The sequence below is a fragment of the Xenopus laevis genome, chromosome 2L, assembly GCF_017654675.1.
Source record: "Xenopus laevis strain J_2021 chromosome 2L, Xenopus_laevis_v10.1, whole genome shotgun sequence".
NCBI classification, from domain to species: domain Eukaryota; kingdom Metazoa; phylum Chordata; class Amphibia; order Anura; family Pipidae; genus Xenopus; species Xenopus laevis.
This window is the reverse complement of record NC_054373.1, coordinates 56,759,353-56,780,049: the sequence shown is the minus strand read 5'-3', so window position 1 is coordinate 56,780,049 and position 20,697 is coordinate 56,759,353. Positions and strand designations below refer to the sequence as shown.

Here is a 20,697-nt window from a genome sequence, read left to right as displayed (position 1 = left end):
CTTTAGTCTACAACTTCTGCAATATTTAGAAAACCCAACAGGATTGTTTTACTTTAAATATTACTAGTGTAGTAAACATTAAGCACAAGTACTATCCTGTTATTAAACAGGAAACGAATTTTGGAACTGACATAAGATTGTAGTGTTTCTGAGCTTTCTGGATAATAGATCCCATAGATATATAAACAAAGGGGTTTGGGGAACTGCTGAGTTTTGCTAAAATTCGAGAATCACATTTCCTGTACTCATGACAATGACCCAACTGTTTCCTTATTGACAATCAATATTCTTTGTATGGTTTAGACATTTTGTCTATATTATAATGTAATTCTTAGCTAATTTATTAAAGGCAGAAGGGATGGATTAAAGCAAAAGCCTAGATTAAGTACCATAAACAACAGTTTAAGATCAGTGAATTATTTTGGGTAAATAATATTGTGTTGTTTTTCATGGAAATATTGAGTAATCCACCCTACTGGATTGTCTATTAAATCCAAAATAGTTTCACATATTTATGTCTGGGGCATCATATAAAATTAGTGAAACCAATAACTAATAATGCACACATTTTCAGTTTCCTTATCATTATTGAATTACATTTACAGCAATTCATTTTTTGTCGTAGGGCTGTTTTGTGTTGTTGTTAGTTTCATGCGGATATGAAAAATCATTAAATATATTGAAAGCTCTATCCCTTTTCTGATATTCAAAATAAATGTGCAATATCAGATAGTGCTCCTTTGATCAAATACTTACTCCAGCATTTAGATTTTCCTTCCTTCCTTCCTTCCTTCCTTCCTTCCTTCCTTCCTTCCTTCCGAGAATGGATACAAACTCAACTAAAATTGGGGACCTTAGAAGACCTGTACAATATTCTGTATGTGCAGTATTTCCTCTTAATGTTGTAGCTAATGCACATTAAATGAGTCAATAATATGAAGATATTAATATAAATTTGCAAAAAGAAATATAATCCTTTTTGCCTGGGAAATGAATACTATGGACAATGACTAGAATTATGAAGACCCCATTTTACTGCAAGTAATTGAAAACAGCCTATGACCCTGTAGAGCAATCAGATGGGGTACACTCATCACTCATCATGCTTACTTTTCTTAGTTAATTTATAATATATAAGCTTATCAACAATATCTGTTACATGTCTCATGTGAACCTGGACACTATTATGTTCTGTATTGTACTTAAAATTGAAAAAAAATCGTAAGACTGAGTGAGAATGTATCTCTTCTACACTTTCAGTTTAGCGATAAGACATTGCATAATTTCAATACATTTTTTAAGGTAAACAATGGCTTCTTGTGCCACTCCAGAGAGTAAGAAGAGTAACCACGGTGTGATAATTATTTCTCTCCCATATAATAATAATAATAACTAAGGGCATTGTAAAAGAAATACAAAAAAAAGTAGGCCAATCTAAATTTGAATGGCTTAATGGGTATTCCACCTATTAGATGACCTAGAGGATCCCAACAATTGTTACATGGTATTATTTTATATCTATACCAATCAAATTTCTTTAGAATTCCATGTTTCGGTAGGAAACATATGAATAAAAAAACACATGACTGGCAACTCTATTAACAGAGACATCATTGACAGGGTAGATACCATAAGTACTCTTATGTCCATGTTTACTTCGGTGTAGGAGCAGTAATTTTTGTTTTAAAAAAAAAAAACTAAAGCAAAACAACACAGCAGAAAAAGATAAATTACAAAAAAAAAATTAAAAAACTTTAAAATTCAAACTGGAACTTAAAGATTCACATTAAGGTTCCAAACTCAAGAGCATTGTCTTGCAAGACAGCCATGCAGCTTGCAGCTTTGTTAAGTGTCATTGAATGGTCTCATGACTTATTTTGCAAACTGTGCCGAGAAAAAGATCCTTCCAAACCTAATTTCTCAGCAGGAAAAAAGCAAACATTTTTGTCTCCTCTGTGCTTTTTCCACCCCAGTGGATATATAAGTATACACTGATTTTTATCTTGTAAGATATTTTAATTGTTTATGGCGAAAGCAAGACTAAGCTCATGCTCATTATGTAGGACAAAGGAGGAATCCAGAGAAAGAAGAGTGAATATATTCTGTTGAATACAATCCATTGGCTTGGTCTGATGGCATCTGGATCCAAACTTTGTCATTTTCTTTAAGTTCCAGAACTGCACTTCCAGAAGCTTGGTCCATGTATCCTTTTTTATATTCATCATAGGTATACGTAGCAGGTACATTGTTCTTGAACAAAGCGACCCAGATGTTGGTGCCTTTGACATGAACATGGTAAGCAAAGTAATAGATTCCTGGCAATGAACAAGTAAATATCCCTGTGGCTGTGTTATAATCATTGTGTCCATTGTATAAAGTCCTATCAAATTTAATGGGTAAGCCAGAAGGTGGGAATGGTTTAGATAAGATAGCAGTGAATGCTGGAGTTGTTTTAGCAGACCCATCAGGAGAGCCAAACTGGGGCTTTTCTTGCCCCAAAGAAGTACCTTTAACACCATCTGGTAAATGGAGGCCTGCAATCTCACCATTACCGTAAACCCCAGGTGGTCCTGGTGGGCCAGGTGGCCCTGGTGACCCTGGCTGCCCATTCAATCCAGGTGGACCTGGAACTCCAGGTGGTCCATTGGGCCCTGCAGGACCTGGCTGACCATTGATTCCACTGCCAGGAGCTCCAGGAATGCCAGGCTCTCCCTTTAACCCTGGAAGTCCCTGGGGACCAATAGGGCCAGCTGACCCTTGCAGTCCGGGAATTCCTGATGGACCTCGAGGACCTGGTTGCCCTGGCATTCCTGAATTACCCTTTGATCCTAAGCCACCTGGATTTCCTGGGACACCTGGGAGCCCTATTGACCCAGCTTCCCCTTTAGGCCCTGTTGGACCTTGGAACCCCTGTAAGCCAGGAAGACCTCTTTCACCTGGGAAGCCAGATTTACCAGGTAACCCACTAGGGCCTTGATTTCCTGGACCTCCTGCTGGTCCTAGTGGCCCACTTCGCCCTATATCACCTTTTAAACCAGGAAGACCATTTTTACCAGGTAATCCCATTGACCCAGGAAGTCCTGGAGGACCCACTATACCTTGTGGCCCCTGAACACCAGGTTCCCCAAATAAACCTGGCTCTCCTTTCTCACCTATTCCACCTGTAACTCCAGAGGGGCCACGATCTCCCTTTAGACCAGGAAGACCTGGTTTACCATAACCTGCTGACCCTGGCAACCCAGGCAAACCCCTAATCCCTGGCTCACCCTTTGGACCTATATGCCCTGGCAAACCTGGTAATCCATCTAAACCAGATTTGCCAATACCATCCACCCCTGGTTTTCCTGGGGGGCCCTGTGGCCCAGGAAGGCCTATTAAACCTGGACCACCAGGGGGGCCAACAACTCCCTTTACTCCAGGGGCTCCCGGTAACCCATCAAGTCCTGGTTTTCCATTCCCAGGTGGCCCAGGTGGCCCCATTGGTCCAGGTGCCCCCCCAGCCCCTTGTGGTCCTGGTATCCCAGCTTTTCCAATGCCTGCTTCACCTTTGATGCCTTTTTCACCACGTGGTCCTGGCTCACCCTTGTGTCCAGGCTCACCCCTTATACCTGATTGCCCTGGTGCTCCTTGAACACCTGGTTTTCCATTAGAAGCAATGCCAGATGGCCCAGGAATACCTGGAGGTCCAGGCATTCCTCGAGGCCCTTGTTCTCCATATATTCCAGGCTCTCCTTTGCTGCCAGGTAATCCTTTGGGGCCTATTTTGCCAGGCATTCCTGGCAATCCTGGTTTACCAATGCCAGAAAGGCCAGGTGCACCTTGAGGTCCTGGTTGTCCTTGTAATCCAGGCTTCCCCACTCCTGATTTTCCTTGTGGCCCTGGTGGTCCTGGTGGTCCTCTTGGACCAGTTTTCCCTGCTGGTCCTGGTTCTCCCTTGAGGTCTGGTGAAATGGGTGGTCTATCTGTAGAGAGACAAAGCAAAATAATATTGCATGTATCCAATGTCCAATACATTTTAAGATATGCATTTTTATTTTGTACCACTATTTAAATATGAAAATATATAGCTATTGAAAATAAGTGAGATTATTTATGACTATCATGAGAGCAAATGCAGCTGAGAAGAGTGAGAGAAGTGAAGGTGTCAGTTACGGAGTTTCACCTAAATGAGATTATGCATGACTTGGATGACCATTACAGTTTTACATTTTGTTTTAATGCTCTATAGAAGTGCTGTCAAATTTGGTAATGTGGTAATGAGGGCTGGAATTGTTCGTCCTACATGGTGGATGCCGATAATGGAATCCAGGGTTGACCACTCCCAGTTTATAAGACACACCTATTTTAAACCACACCCATATTATCTTAATAACATTTAAGATAATACCCACATTAATGGTTGGTGCTCAATGCAGGTATATCGCACATCAATCATATGTGAAAAAATTGTATTACATCATATTACAACACACCCTTAAATATAGACCTCTGTTCTATAGAGAGATCCTGCATTTTCTCTTTCTCCTAAACAGAAATCTGTCATGGGGATATTTCATGTGGATTTTCATAAGCATCTGGACCTCAATCCTCATCTTAGCCACAGGTTTCCTTTTTGCCATATCATGCCAGTTTGTACTGTATACAAACATGCCATCTGAATACAAGAAACACAAGTAGAATACAAGGAAAACCCTCTTCTGTTTTATATCCATTACGATGAATTAAGGTGTCTCCAAGACCAGAAAAGAGGATTTCATAAGCCCATTTAATTAGCCCATTAACATGGCCCAGCTGCACCCAAACTATTGTGCACAGCTTAATTCACTTAGTTTTTTGAAGGCACAAATAGTTCATTGGATATTGAATTGATCTGATTCCTCTTTTGCAACTTGGAATCTGGGGGTTGCAATGCTCACATGATATAGGTATTTATATAAATTTTTGGGTGGTCCCACACTCCATAACATCTAAGGGTTCTTCACAACAGAGCAAATGGCACCGTCCAAGCCACAGTATATCCAAGGTCAAAATAAAAATGAACTCTGGAGAACCATTAGATTCTGATTTAGCACCTGATGAAGGATATGTTTATCCGAAACATGTTGTGATTGAAATACACAGAATCTGATGTGGTTCTCCAGAGTTCATTTTTATTTTGCTCACATGATATACACTATTTATTGGAAGGGATCTAAATGATGGGCTTTTCTAGCACAAATTTCAAATTAAATATAAAAAAATGTGTTTGTTTCAGATTTCAGTGCAGAATTCTGCTGGAGCAGCACTATAATTCAATAAGAAAGAGGTCACATGACATTATCCGGTTCCCACGTTAGAACAAAAAAGTGACTAAAACATGTCAAATAGTAAAGACAATCACCTTTCCCTCTACTTATTAAAAATATTCCTCCCATATATAAGTGCACATTTCTTCAAGATGAGCTCCCATCTTTTGTAACACAGATTACTAATTAGTATTTAGGCCTGAATCTGCAGGCAGATCTTCACTAGGGGGGCATTCTATTCTGCCTGTAATTAAATTATTATTATCATAATAATAATAATTGCCTGGGTGGTGCTTTGTTATTTATGTACATTTACTTTATACAGAAAACATGGGTTTTAAGGCCATAGGTAAGTGACTTTGAGACGTGTCAGCAAAAGTGACCTGTGGTGGCATAAAAAGTAAATCCAACCTGCTTATCACCAGTTATATTTATACTGAAAGTTCCCTGAATGGAGGACATATATTAAGAACACGCTTTATCGTAGTTACTCATAGATGGATGCTCTTCATTATCCTTTTAAGGAAATATAAAATGCAGCTTTTTCCCCTCGTTTTCAGTTTGAAACTCATAGTTTTTCCAAAAAAGCATCACTCCACATATGTGAAGGATTTGGCTGTAATTGCTAAATATAAATATAATATGATTTAGGATGCATTCCCATAGAGTGCTTGACTTTGACACAGCCATAAGCCACACTTTGCAGCTTGGGAAGCATATGGGCAGACAGCTCACACTGGGAATGTAACATAATATAAACTCTGTAATTTGAGCAGCAATTCTGAATGTTGTTTTTCTCATTTTTCAGATTCCACTCCCCTCCATTATTTGAAGATTAGTAGCATTAACCAGATGCCTGAAAAACTGGAATTTCCTTTGCTATTTTTATTTCTCAGGAAATGTAATCTCTTAAAAATTCATTTTGTCTGCCACATGCCTGTGTATCTGTTGAAAGTTGATCACTAGGTGATAAAAGCATCACAGGTTGGGATACAGTTATCTGTGGGTTTCAGGCACGTGGAAAGAAACCCCATAATATTCCAGCATTTCTTGCCAAAAAAATGTATTTGGATTGGTATTTCAGAAACAGATTTATTGTTCAGTGATGATATTCAAAGTTATTGGTCCAAATTTAGGGGGTCATTTTAGAAACACAAAATTTTGGGAATAAGATATTTCTTATAAACATATTCTGACAATGCTTTTTAGTGAGTGCCCTAAAAGGACCCTCTATACCTTCTAAACCTCCCAGCAGGCACAGAGATTCCTTACTCTATAGTTAAACGTGTACCAACTATGCCAAGATTTGATTTAGTTGGACTTAGTTGGCCAGCTCAAATATATGGACAAATACTCGCTGTTTTGTTTAAATGGGAGGGCATTGTAGGAGGGAAAAGGTAGGTTTTTCTTCAAACAAATTTTCCTTTTTTACAAATTTAATATAGCGAACCTGGAAACTGTTCAGCGACCATTTCTGACAGTGGAAGAAAGTTTGTGAATGTTAGAATTTAATCGCTTGCGCCAATGCCCAGTGAATGTAATTAAAGGTCTTACTGAAAAAGTTATGTTTGCTCCAAAAGATTACAACCCCTTCATCCACTTCTTAAAAGTGCGCAAATAAAATTTGCAATGTGCGAGTAAAATTCTCAGTTTAAGGTAGAATATTACATTGCGAGATGTGAAATTTTATTCTTATTGTTTTTCTCTTTTTGTGAACAGCGGGGGGCACATTTACTAAGGGTCGAATTTGATACTTCGATAGTCAAAGTATTGTTTTGATTGAAAACGGCCGTAAAAATTGTTGGATCGATCGCTTAAATCGTTCGAATCGAAGGATTCGAACAAGTTTATAAAAAAATACTTTGAATACTCAAAACTTAGCCAAACACTCAGAAAGGTTATAGTAGGTCCCCCATAGGCTAAACAGCAATTCGGCAGGTTTAAGGTGGCGAAGTGTCGAAGTCAAAGTTTTTTTAAAGAGACAGTACTTAGATTTTCGAATGGTTCAATTTGTAAGTATTTTCAAATCGAATTTTGTGCTATTCGATGGTCGAAGTACCCAGAAATTACTTTGAAATTTGAAGTTTTTGAATTCGAAAATTCACTCCGACCCTTAGTAAATGGGCCCCCTGATGTGACATTTTGGGCTCTACTGGGACCTTTCTCAAGGCTTGTTCATGCGGTTTTGAATACACTTTGAATTTTATGCAAATCATCTCGGTGTTGCTGGTCTTCATGTGAAATATATATATATATGGGAATAAGCTTTGCAGACAGTTCACACTACAAAGATCTGCTCCAGTAATATTGGTTTGAATATGGTTTGAATATGAGCTTTCATTGCTCATAATATTGTTTGGATAAATGTTCAATGCTTTACACATTGGCCGTGATATTGTTGGCTATGAAAACTTGGACTCCATAAGGGTTATACAGATGGAGTACAGTCCAACTAGTTGGATCACAATGGCATGCTGTACACAGGTGTGAATGAGGTTTAAAACGATATATTTTAAAAACTGAAATTCTCATGTTATTTACTTAATCTGGAGGAGGAAGAGATGGAAGTAGCTGAGCCATCATTTTCCAAGCCTGCTGGACCACACCTTTGCTATTGCATTTGATTTTTTTTCTTAAACTAAATGAAAGAATTAACTGCAGATGTGATTGAAGATTTAAGTATAACAAGATGCAACATAGCAAGACAGGCAGCCATATTGTTCCCTGATGGGTCCACATTCTTAATGTGATGGCAAAAAAATAATAAGTAAGAAAGAGTAAATCTAATGTTAACACAATGCCGCCACGGTGAAAGTAGTAGGAGTAGTCCTTGAAAACTGCTTTAAGGGATGTAGTAGGGATTAATTAACACTAAGGAGTTCCATGACCATATAAAAGAACAAGGCTTTCAGTCTTGTGCCTTTCAGGGCCGGATTTACATAGTAGGTGCCCCTAGGCCCTCTGCCATTCATCTCCCTTCCCCTCCTCTTTCTTTGTGCACATGGGCAAATTTTCAGCATCTGGTCCGGAGTACTGGGGATTGATGCACAGGAAATTTTAAAAACGACTGTATCTCCTGCGAATCACCAGTGCTTCTGAACCAATGTGAGTATGGTTGGGCATCTTGCCACCCCCTAAAATTCTGCCACCCTAGGCCTTGACCTCTTGTGGACTTTCCATAAATCCGGGCCTGGTGCTTTTACACAAGTCATACTCGGTGACTTCTAATATGCTCATATTTTACAGCAGGAAGTGCATGATTTATTATAATACACAAAAGCCATGAATATCTTGTAAATTATATCCTTATAAACGGTGAGTTCTGATGTCATCAGTTTTAAATGGTGAGTTCTGATGTCATCAGTTTTAAATGGTGAGTTCTGATGTCATTTCTGTCACATGACTCACTGAAACTTGTGTATTATAATAAATAAAGTACCCTCAGTTGCAAAATATGAGGATATTAGAAATTACCTTGGAGTTCTATGACCTGTATAAAAACACTCGGTCTTCCGCCTCGAGTTTTTATATGGTCATGAAACTCCTTGGTAATATCCTTATAATTTACATGAGGGTACTTTAGTCACTATATAAAATGCCACAAGTTTAATATCCTTTCAATAAGGGTAAGTGAGGCAACTTTGGGTGACTATTGAAAACGCATCGCCGCGTGTGCATTAGCGCAGGCGATTTTGCGCTGTAGCCTATGGGGAAAAGACGCTGAGGCAGTTCGGGGAGATAGTCGCGCAAAAGACGTGGCGATAAGTCGCCAGGCGACAAAATCTCCCCGAATCTCCTCGTCTGGCCTTACCCTAAGGGTTCTGAGTCTTCTTGTAAGCAATTGTATTCACTGATAAAGAGGAAGTAATCACCACAGTACTAGAAACAACTGACATGGAATAATCTAGCTAACAAACTAGCTAAAAAATTTAAAAATAATGAACCATATGGTTATAATTTACTCAAAATCATTTTTGTATGTATTAATTAATAATGAAACTGAAACGGCCATAGAAAGGTTAATTGTTTTGCAAGGATAATGAATTACATGAGGGAACAAATTAAGACCATGATGTTCTTTTTCAGCAGATGAATAATAACAAGGTTATGCATCCTGCAGGAATAAAAAAAAAAACAATATTTGACAAGAAAGGAACAAGTGTTTTTTTTCTCATCTCGATGTCCATAATTACTCCTTAACCTTATGGGAACTGTAATAACAGACTATTTAATCTCTAATGAGGGTTTTTACTTACCTAAGTACTGTCCTTTGCCTTCTCTGAATGGAGGGCCAAGAGGTCCCTTGACCATTGGATTTACGTATTTCATTTGGTAATAACCACCACCTGCTGGACCTCCTCCAGATACAGAACCCATTGCTGCCATTAAAAGCACTAATGCTCCACCACCCAGGGACATTTTGACTTCAGTCTGAAACTAAAACAAACAATAGTTTAAAATAACAAATGCATATAGACATAGTCATTGAATGGGTTGATTCTAATGCTAAATACAGTAGTTATTATAGATTTATTATAATTATTATCATTCAACATTTTAAAATCTTTATCTTCAACACTTTATATTGACGTATTATAAATACAGTTTGAAAATGGTGAGTATAGTACGGTATGAAGCTAAATATAAGCACAAGTAACACAAAATGATACAACAAATGTAAGAACACTACTCCTTAATACTGTTTCACTTTTTAAAACTTTAATCCCTATCAGCCCCCTCAACAAAAATATTCAATAACTCTTATTAATAATAATAATAATAATAATAATAATAATAATAATAATAATAACTGTTCATCTCTCTACCAATGCAGAGGGACAGAATGCTGCTTTGACAAATTTACCTAAGAATATACCTTTCTGCCTGAATCATAAATGTCTTTATGATGTATTTTTGAATTATGGAATCTATCATTTGGATTTTGTTCAGTATTCTGCAAATCTTTGGTGGATGTTTGGATCATTGCCTGAGTGAGCTGAGCTACACCTGCTGACACTGCTCTCTTAGGGTAAGGTCACACTGAGCATTTCGGGGAGTCGCCTGGCTTTAGTCGGCTTGTTTTACAAAGTCGCCCGAAGTTTCCTCATTTTCCTTTAGTCGCTAGGCGACTAAATCTCCCCGAAACTCTCAGTGTGACCTTACCCTTAAAGGGGTTGTTTACCTTCTTATTAACTTTTAGTATGATTTAGAGTGATATTCTGAGACAATTTATAATTTGTTTTCATTTTTTATTATTTGTTGTTTTCGAGTTATTTAGCTTATTATGCAGCAGCTCTCCAGTGTGCAATTTCAGCAATCTGGTTGCTAGGGTCCAAATTACATTAGCAAACATGCATTAACATGAATAGGAAACTGAAATATGAATAGAAAATAACTTGACTAGAAAGACAAGTAATAGAACATAGCAATAACCATGCATTTGTAGCCTTACAGAGCTTTTGTTTTTTAGATGGGGAGTCAGTGACCCCCATTTGAAAGATAGAAGGTCAGAAGAAGGAAAATAATTAAAAACTATAAAAAAAATAAAAAATGAAGGCCCATTGAAAGGTTGCTTTAATTCCACGCAGCCATCTTCCGGGCCTTCGTGTCTTCTTCTGGCCATTCAGCAATTTTCACGAACTTCGGCGCATGCTGTCAAATCGCTCCAACTGCGCATGCGCCAACATGCCGATCTCCCACTCAGCTTGCCGAAAACCCGAAAGATGGCTGCGTGGAACTCTGATACCAGAATCTGTAAGTATAAAGTATGGGGCATTTCCCCGGAGGGGGCAGTTAGGCTGGGGGGACGTGGGAGGGGTTTCTCCATGGGGGGGGTACAGGTTTTTTTTCTTAAAGGGTTCAATTCTCCTTTAACTCTACAGTTATAACATAGTTTACCAACTGAAGGCAGATGTGCAAATAAAATGAAATTTAAAAAACAGATCAGAACATGTTATCCTTGTCTAGGGAAAAATCTGCGAGAAGTGATTGCTTTCTGTTGGTCCAGGAATTTTTAAAAAGAACGTCATTGGAACACAATGCAATAGCTCACGAAGATCATTTTTTGCCATCTGTTTTCTTATCAAAAATAAACAAAAAAAATTAGCAAAAGATTAAAGAGCGCCACCAAGTAATAAACATTATGCACTTGCTAAAGATGGGAAATAATAATGATTTTACTGTGCACATAAAAGATACCTTCATATGCACTAATCACAAGTCTCTACCCTGGAAAAATCAAATCAAATAAATTTAAAAATGCATTACAAGAAAAAATTGTAAAAATCAAACTGATTTGGAAAGCCTCAAGTCTTTCAAACATTCCAATACCACAGGGGCTCGCCTCAGGCGGCAGTGGCCCACTAGGTACCAGGAGAGGCAAAAATGCTGCTCCTGGTACTTTAAGAGCTGAATTTCCGGTTTTCAAATGGGAAATTCGGCTCTTCTAGCGCAGATAAAGCAATTCTGCTCTCTCCGCTAGCATCCTGGCTCAAACCGCCGCCCTCATTGACCCTCTCTACCAAAAAGTTGAGCGCAGCAACACCAAGCTGCCTCAGGCGGCGGAGGGGCCAGGATTGCCCTTGCAATACCAGATATGTATAGTTTTAAGGAGATTTCTGACTTCTATAGAATTTTTAATGCACTACAACAGAATACAGTATACATTATATTCTAAAAATCCTGGAACAGTAGGTTTTACCCCAGGAAACCATATCATTTTGAAAAGTACACATCCTGCCGAATACAAAATAGGTAAGTCTTTCTACTCCTAATTAACAAATATAAAAGCTGTTCTGAACTTAGTCGTTTTTATAATAAATTATGAAAAATCACCTCAAAACTTCCACTTTCTAGCATCTCAGGTCTACTGATAGTTTGATGCCCATTGTTCATAGGATTACAAAATTATCTGGCGCTTAGAGACCCCAAAATAACGTTAGTGCATACACATTTAATAGCATATATTTATACTACCAAAATAAATACTGCCCGATTTATGTGGGGTAAAAGCAGCAAATGTGTAAGTCAACCCCAGAAAACATATATTTTTTAAAAATACACATTTTGACAAATCAAAAATGGGTAAATACATTCTACCAAACTGCAAGGCCAGGCTAAATGTAACATTTTTTATGAAATTTCTGAAAACCATCACAAAGCTTGCACTCTACCCCATTATACAACCCATCCTAAATAAGGATGACAGGGGTCTACTGAACACTTTGATGCCCTATATGCATAGATTTACAAAACTATATGGCTTACAGTGTCCCCCAAATGAAAATAGCACATATGAATTTTCACAACACTCTGGCTGCCGGTATGTGTATTATGTGCCAGATATGTACAGAGACCCCCAAACAGATACAGCAGAGAAAATCCCATGGGCAAAAACACGTAACAAAGAAGAAGGAAAAGTGCAATAAAATCACTAAAATCCAATGTTTTTTTTTTACCTGGGGGCCGATTCATGAAGCTCGAGTGAAGGATTCGAATTGAAAAAACTTCGAATTTCGAAGTGTTTTTTGGGCTACTTCGACCATCGAATGGGCTACTTCGACCTTCGACTACGACTTTGACTACGAATCGAACGGTTCGAACTAAAAATCGTTCGACTATTCGACCATTCGATAGTCGAAGTACTGTCTCTTTAAAAAAAACTTCGACCCCCTACTTCGGCAGCTAAAAGCTACCGAAGTCAATGTTAGCCTATGGGGAAGGTCCCCATAGGCTTGCCTATGTTTTTTTGATCGAAGGATATTCCTTCGATCGTTGGATTAAAATCCTTCGGATCGTTCGATTCGAAGGATTTAATCGTTCGATCGAAGGAATAATCCTTGATCGTTCGATCGTAGGATTAGCGCTAAATCCTTCGACTTCGATATTCGAAGTCGAAGGATTTTAGTTCCTAGTCGAATATCGAGGGTTAATTAACCCTCGATATTCGACCCTTCATACATCTGCCCCCTAGTGTAATCAGCAGTCAGAATCACAGTCTGATTATTTTGGGTTGGCCAAATAATTTTTACGGACAGAAACAAATGAACAACACTTATACAGAGCTGAAGATGCAATACATTGGCTAAAATGCAATAAAATGGCTAAAAATGCACCAAAAACACCAAAATTGTAATGTAATCACTGATATAACAAAATGTATTGCATAGTGCAGTTAGCAAATAAGCTATTTGCAATGATGATAAAAGATTTTTTTCAGGCACATGATGCAGAAAATAAAAATCCAGAAAATTGTGTAAGTGCATATAAGTGTGTGTGCACTTGGTAAAATGTGTGTTGTGTGCGTGTTTGCTTGTATGTAATGTGTGTGAAAGTAGATTCTACTTTCTGTGGCACTTAAAGGTTTAAGCATGGCACATAACAGGTAATATGGTAACACAAACAATCAAAAAACAATGTATCTTCCACTAGACCAGTCGTCCCTAACCAGTGGCTCGTGAGCAACTTGTTGCTCACCAACCTCTTGGATGTTACTCCTGGTTGCATCAAAGCAGGTGCTTATTTTTGAATTCCTGGCTTGGAGGCAAATTTTAGTTGCATAAAACCAAACTGAGACTCCTGTAAACCAAAAATGAAAAAATGTCTATTTAGACAATACAGTTTGAGGAATGGCAATAACATTTAAAAATACATATTTCTGCACAACGGCATTCTAGATAAGGGAGCTCATACCATAAACCCAATTTTGGTATGAGCCAATGATTGTCTGCTTCTATTCTTTTGTAGGGATTCTTTTATCTTCTTAGTTCGTATGATTGCAGCTACTGAACATTATAGCACATTATATGCACTTACATTCTGATCAGTAATGTACGTTTTATAGGCATGTTAGTCAAGAAATAAAGACAGCTGGCTACGAAATCAAATGCAAAGATAATGACCCTGTTGGGATTGTAAAGGTTATACATTAACTCCCTAGGAACAGAATTAATTGTAGAACTAATAACCTGTCTGTACATGACATACTATTGTTTCACACACGGTATAAGTCATGAGGCATACCCTAAATGGCCAAGGAACAAATGTTAACATTGAAAACATCCAGTAACATCCTCAGCCACAAGAACTCCACCACAAATCATCAAGACAAATCGGTAGCAAGTATGTCATTATTAACCAGAGGTAGAGCCCCATATGTTCACTTTTTGATGTTCTACAATAAATCAATTGCAGGAAAAACTGTCAAGCAGATACAAATAGACAAGAGTAGACATATGAACTTAACTATGTCATTTTTGCAATAAACCTGAAAAAATGGATGTCCACTGGGTATCTTTAAAACACACCCACACACCTAACAGGTACCGGAGGGATGAGTCTAAAAGCTTTTTTTCTTCAGATGTTAACTCAACGGTATAAATTGTTAAATTTTACAGACCTATATTCCCAGAGATTGAACTCTTGCTATTGTGAACCAGTTTTACAGGAATAACATTTGGGGAACAATCTGAGACTGCTGGGGGCCTCAAAAGTCTAGAGGACACAGTGAGAGCCTGACCCTTGGGGTTCCATGAGCTGCCCTTGGTCTTGTGTTTGTATATGGTTCATTTAACTTTTTGGTGACTAATATTCTTATTTTTACAATAATGGGGCATTATTCCCTATACAATCCAAGAGGAAGGGAAATTTACAGTCATAGAAAGAGGGCAATAAGTGCTGCAATTGACAACATTTAGGAGTAGGGTCAGGATTGGATAGGCAGATGATTACTTCTGTTTTAGATTCAATTTGAGAAAGTGTTGATTAATCCAAAAGAAGATTGCTAGATGTATAGTGTTGTCTGAATATACTGTATCTAAATATTATATGCATGCAAATGATATTTAAAAGAAATTGAATTAATGACTGTATAGGGAAAACAAAAGAGAGCCAAGCAGAGAACCTTGAGGCACCACCACATTGAGATGAACTGCAGAATATATAGGTATAATGACAGATCAGGCCAGGTACAGTATGAATATGAAGGGAATGAGGAATTTGCATTAGAATGGAAAGGTCCACAGTATCAAACACAGAGGATAAACTAGGGAGACATCAACATGGAAGTATTTGGCCATAGTATATTAGAGAGGAACCAGTTTGCATAGGGTGCAGCAGATTATGGGTGAGAAGTAGTAGAAAGAATGTGACTGAATATATGTGAATATTTGTGCTGGAGTAAGGGCAACAATCTAGTGTTTAGTTATTAAAGGACAAAGGAAAGTTAAACTAAAGAAGTAGGCTAGAAATGTTGTACATTATGTTTTTGGCTTCTGTACCAGCCCAAGGCAAATACAACCCTTTGGCAGGGAAGATCTGTGTCTCCAAAGATGCCCCAGTATCTCCCCAGTCTTCTTTTCTGCTGATTCACTGCACATGTTCTGTGCTGCTGTCAGTTACTGAGCTTAGGGATCTACTCCCAATATACAGTACACATAGAATATAAATATCACAATAAAAGGCTGATTAGTACTAACTACAGATAATTACTACATGGCACCATAGAAACCAGTGCAACTAGTATCAGAATTTAATAATCAGCCCTGTAGCATCAGCCTTTATTACAGACCAACCTCATTTTGTGCTGGATAATTTGCGACAACCCCTAAGCTTCGCTTCTCAATAACTGCTCAGAGCCCACTGAGCATGTGAGTGTCACAGGATGGTTGATTCCAAGATGGTGACCCCCTGTGACAAGTTTGAAGTCCTGGATCATTGCTACTATTGAAAAGCTGCAACTTTAGGCTGGTGCAATACGTTCAGTATATAAAACATGGCATGTTAAGCCCTATTAATTTTTAGGCTTTAGTTCTCCTTTAAAGAGGGCATAGGATCAAGACAGGGAATAGGAATAATGACTTCAGTTGGTTTTATTAAGTTTTTTTTATACAAGCTGTTATATTTCTATTTTTCAGAATTTGCACCTCATTTTGTGCCCATCTACAAATAGTTAAGGCTTTGTTATCCTATGACAAGCATTACCCTGTTTATATATGATAGGTCATTGCCAAGAACTCTGCAGTTTCTAGTCTGAGACCTACCTACAATTATTTCAAGAATAATTTATTCTCTACTGTATATAATAAAGGATATGAGAGGTCAGAAAGGGGTTTTATAACCATTTAATATTAAGTCTGGACTGTTCTACACTACACAACATATCAAATGTAATAAGAAATGAGCAAATATGAGTACCACTCCCATCATTTTCAGCTATTAAAAATATTTTTTAGAATTTGTAGAGAACCTTAAGACACAACCACAAACTGAACTGTAGAAGGATTCTTGCATAAATGACTGAGAAGGCTAGATTGTAAATATCAAGGGAATTTGGAATTTGCATTATAATGGAATAACTGAAAGTATCAAACAGAGGATAAATCAAAGAGCTGTCAACAAAGAAGTACCCTTTGGATTTGGCAATCTGGAAATCATTAGCCATGTTCCATAAAGTTATTTTAATAGAATATTCAGGGTTACATGGGGATCAGCAGATTATAAGTGTAAAGAAAGTAATACAAGTGAAGATGACATTGCAGAGTTTAGGGTAACAGGGGGGTGAAGAGACAGGAGGGGTCTAGTGTGACTGAATATATGTATAAAAACTGGAGTAAGGAAAACAGAAGAAGACAAGATATCAAGAGACTGGCTTTTATCAAGTTTTATTAAGTTCTTTCTTCATCCCGGTTTACTTACCATACATCAAATGCACAGTATGTCCTGCAGAATCTGCACCTAATGCTTTTTCCCATCTACAAATATTTAAGGCTAGGGATGGGCGAATTTTTTTGCCTTGTTTCGTCGTGGAAATGACGCCCATAAACTTGTATGGCGGTGCGCGGTGCCACACGACACAAACATTTTGGGGCAGATTTACTTAAGGTCGAATATCGAGGGTTAATTAACCCTCGATATTCGACTGCCGAATGTAAATCCTTCGACTACGAACATCGAAGTCGAAAGATTTAGCGATATTCCCACAATCGAACGATCGAAGGAATAATCGCTCGATCGTAAGTTTTCAATCCATCGATCGAAGGATTTTCCTTCGATCAGAAAATTGTTAGGAAGCCTATGGGGACCTTCCCCATAGGCTAACATTGGCCTCGGTAGGTTTTAGGTGGCAATCTAGGGGGTCAAAGTGTTTTTTAAAGAGACAGTACTTCGACTATCGAATGGTCAAATAGTCAAACGATTTTTACTTCGAATCATTCGATTCGAAATCGTGGTCGAAGGTTAAAGTAGCCTATTCGATGGTCGAAGTAACCATATTCGAACATTCAAAGTATTTTTTCCTCTATTCCTTCACTCGAGCTAAGTAAATGGGCCCCTTTGAGTCCCATAGACTTTAATGGGCGTCGGCGAGATTTCACCGGCGGCAAATTTTTGGCGAAACTAAACGGGTCAAATTCGCCCATTCCTATGTAAGGCTGGTTATTCCATGACTAGCAATACCCTTTTATATGAATGATAGGTCATTATTCCAGTGCCAATAACTCTGCAGTTTCTAGTCAAGATGTCAATGTATGATAAGGTGTTCTCTATTTAAAAAGCATATGAAAGGTCAGTTCTTATCTGGGTTGTGCTACAGAGCATCTAATGTTACAAGGAAATAGCAAATATGAGTGCTACTCCCAGTTTTGGTAATTGATGTGGTTCTCTGTCTATCTATCTATCTATCTATCTATCTATCTATCTATCTATCTATCTATCTATCTATCTATCTATCTATCTATCTATCTATCTATCTATCAGGTCCGGACTGAGAATTAAAATAGGCCCTGGCATTTCAAGTACACAGAGGCCCAATCAGCCCACATAGAGGCCCAAAACAGCCCCCACCAGCCCACTAAATAGTGACTTCCTATGGCACCTTATAGCAGCCCCTCTGGCATTTGCCAGAACCCACAGATTGCCAGTCCGGGCCTGCTATCTATCTATCAATCATCTATCATCGTCTATCATCTTATTAGCTGTTTGCATGAGTAAATGTAGCATTATTACCGGTATGCAAATTAGCATTCAGAAAATCCCCATTCTGAAAGCTGTAAAATACAATGATGCAATTTCCTATATTTTTCTAGTTACGCTAATATTTTTTTTTCCTTTTCAATGGATTTTAATATACAGTACCTTGTATCTGATGTTAACTAAGCTAGCCTAAATGCTTTTGTATTGCCTTAGGGCAATGGCAGATATAGCTATGCTGATTTAGGGAATCCAGAAGGATTCCTAGCAATTTCATCTGTATTATGATTTATCAAAAGGTTCCTGACAGTCAGGAATCTTTGAATGACTATATAGATAAGATAGATAAGTTGACTTTCAGCAGTTAAAAACCATTCTGGGCTATGGTAGTGCTCAGCTCTTAAATGTCTGACATATTTTATAAAGTGTTAATGATGATTATCAGGCATTGATAAATCGACTCCTGCATCTTTACTTGGGTTGCCATCAGGTGGAAGGTCATATTTCACTGTATGGAAAATGCTGCTCCTGATGTACACAGTGATGACAGGCAGACCTTCGCTATGAAATTCTCAAGCAAGCTTAATATATGTTTGAGAAACAGGTTATCATCCTGCAGGTTAAGGGTCTAGAACAATTCTGCTGTGCGGCCCAGTAACTTTAATTCTGGCACTAATTGAAGTTTCATATTATGGTCTATAAACCCCTGGGTTAGAGGACACTGCAAGTGAGAGTCTGACATCAGGGAGGTTCTGTGTGGGGTAGATAGTGCTTGGATAGGTCATAGGTGGAGTTTTTTCATGACCGGTGCATGGCCGGGGCAGATCAACAGTATGATTGTGCTTGTGAGGGGTATTTTTTTCAGTACCCCATTTTAGTTTTCTGTAGGGTCCACCATCCAGGATACCCAGGTGACCAGTGGGCTAATTGGGGCCATCTTGGGAGGGGGATAGCCCTGCTTATTGAAGCCCCATGATTAGTGATGTTGGCCCTGCACACATACAGTGTATCATACAGTGTGTGTCTCCTTATTTACCTGTCTTTTTTTCCCTAAAAATATCGTAAAATTGTGCACCTCAAATTGTAGACTGGAAACAGCTATTTGGACACATTTCTGAACCTCCTTGAGTACTGAACAAGCTATTACAGTGTTCCATATCTCTCAGGTGAATACTGGACATATACTATATTATTATAGCCTGTTGATGGAATGTAACTAACCCTAATGCAAGTTGTGTATATACTTTAAATTCTGGTTCCACACATAGAGTTTTGTTATAGTTTAGTGTAATGGAAGCAGAAAAAATAAAATGCCTTTCAATAAATACTAATAAATGTACAATCTGGCTGTCCAATAAAGGTGTTAGTGGCTAATTCGGAAAGCATAAAAGAGAATAATTGGAAGCATTTAAAACTCTTCCAGCCTTTTGCATTTATCCAATATAAGTTGACACTGACTGCATCCAACAGCAGCAGCAAGTACTGTACTGTATGTCCATAAAAAATATTTTCACTGCTTAAAGCCAGATATTTTTGTAAGCTTTTTTTAAATAAATTGTGGAACTGTCATTTTTCACTATGCAGTTATATACTGCAGATGTTTCATAATACATATACATTATAATGTTTTATCATTTCAAGTTTAGCTATATTTGTCATGAGCTGTCTGGTGTGCTCAGCCAAAGAATCCAAGATGACAGCACCCATCAGAATGATATCAGAATGGCGTACCGCATTGTGTTTCGCTGCCACTGACATCAGCATGTTGCAGTTTGGAGTAAAAATTTGAAATAAAGAGATGCCAGAAACCTGGGCTCAATGCCCAGATATACAGTAGGTTCTACTCCCGAGTGTTCTTGGGTGCTTTATAATTCTTTATTGACTGATTCCTGTATCGTGAAATTCTTGCTTTGATTCCTGACTACTCTTATTACTGTCTGCCCTTGACTTCTTGCCTGGATACCGACCTTGATCTGCTTAACCTCTTTTGTACAGCGAACTGGACTTTTATCTGGTATTCTGCAAAGCAGCTTCCTCTTTGGTCCTTCTAAGCCTTGACAATATATAGGTGAGTTGGCTTGTGTGTACACGGAAAAAGTAGGTCTGTTTGTTGGTTTTTCTCTGTCAGAATCTGTAGCCCTTACAAGCTAGGGTTACCTGATGACTTGAAAATTCAGGGACACATCTAATGAATGCAAATTCAATTACATTTCATCCAGTGAAGCCCTTGTTGCAGTTTTTTTCTAGATGTGCCTCATAATTTTCAAGAAGACAGGGTTATTTTAAAACACTTTTCAAAGGTTTGGCTTGTCAGTTGAATTGAATGGTTAAAGGGATACTGTCATGGGAAAAAAAAAAAATTTCAAAATGAATCAGTTAATAGTGCTGCTCCAGCAGAATTCTGCATTGAAATCCATTTCTCAAAAGAGCAAACAGATTTTTTTAT

At 38.1% G+C, this 20,697-nt stretch overlaps 1 protein-coding gene across 1 annotated transcript in view; it reads right to left on the bottom strand.

Annotated features, from left to right (window-relative positions):
• Positions 1-1,310: 1,310 nt before the first annotated feature.
• The window catches only part of col8a2.L (collagen, type VIII, alpha 2 L homeolog), a 75,169-nt gene continuing 55,782 nt past the window's right edge, over positions 1,311-20,697 (bottom strand). Inside the window, exons 3-4 of the mRNA XM_018245699.2 lie at positions 9,542-9,722; positions 1,311-3,962 (exon numbers count right to left, since the gene is read on the bottom strand). Of these exons, the coding sequence (XP_018101188.1) occupies positions 2,056-3,962; positions 9,542-9,704 (2,070 nt within the window). The 5' untranslated portion in view covers positions 9,705-9,722 and the 3' untranslated portion in view covers positions 1,311-2,055. The remainder of the gene's footprint in view (positions 3,963-9,541; positions 9,723-20,697) is intronic.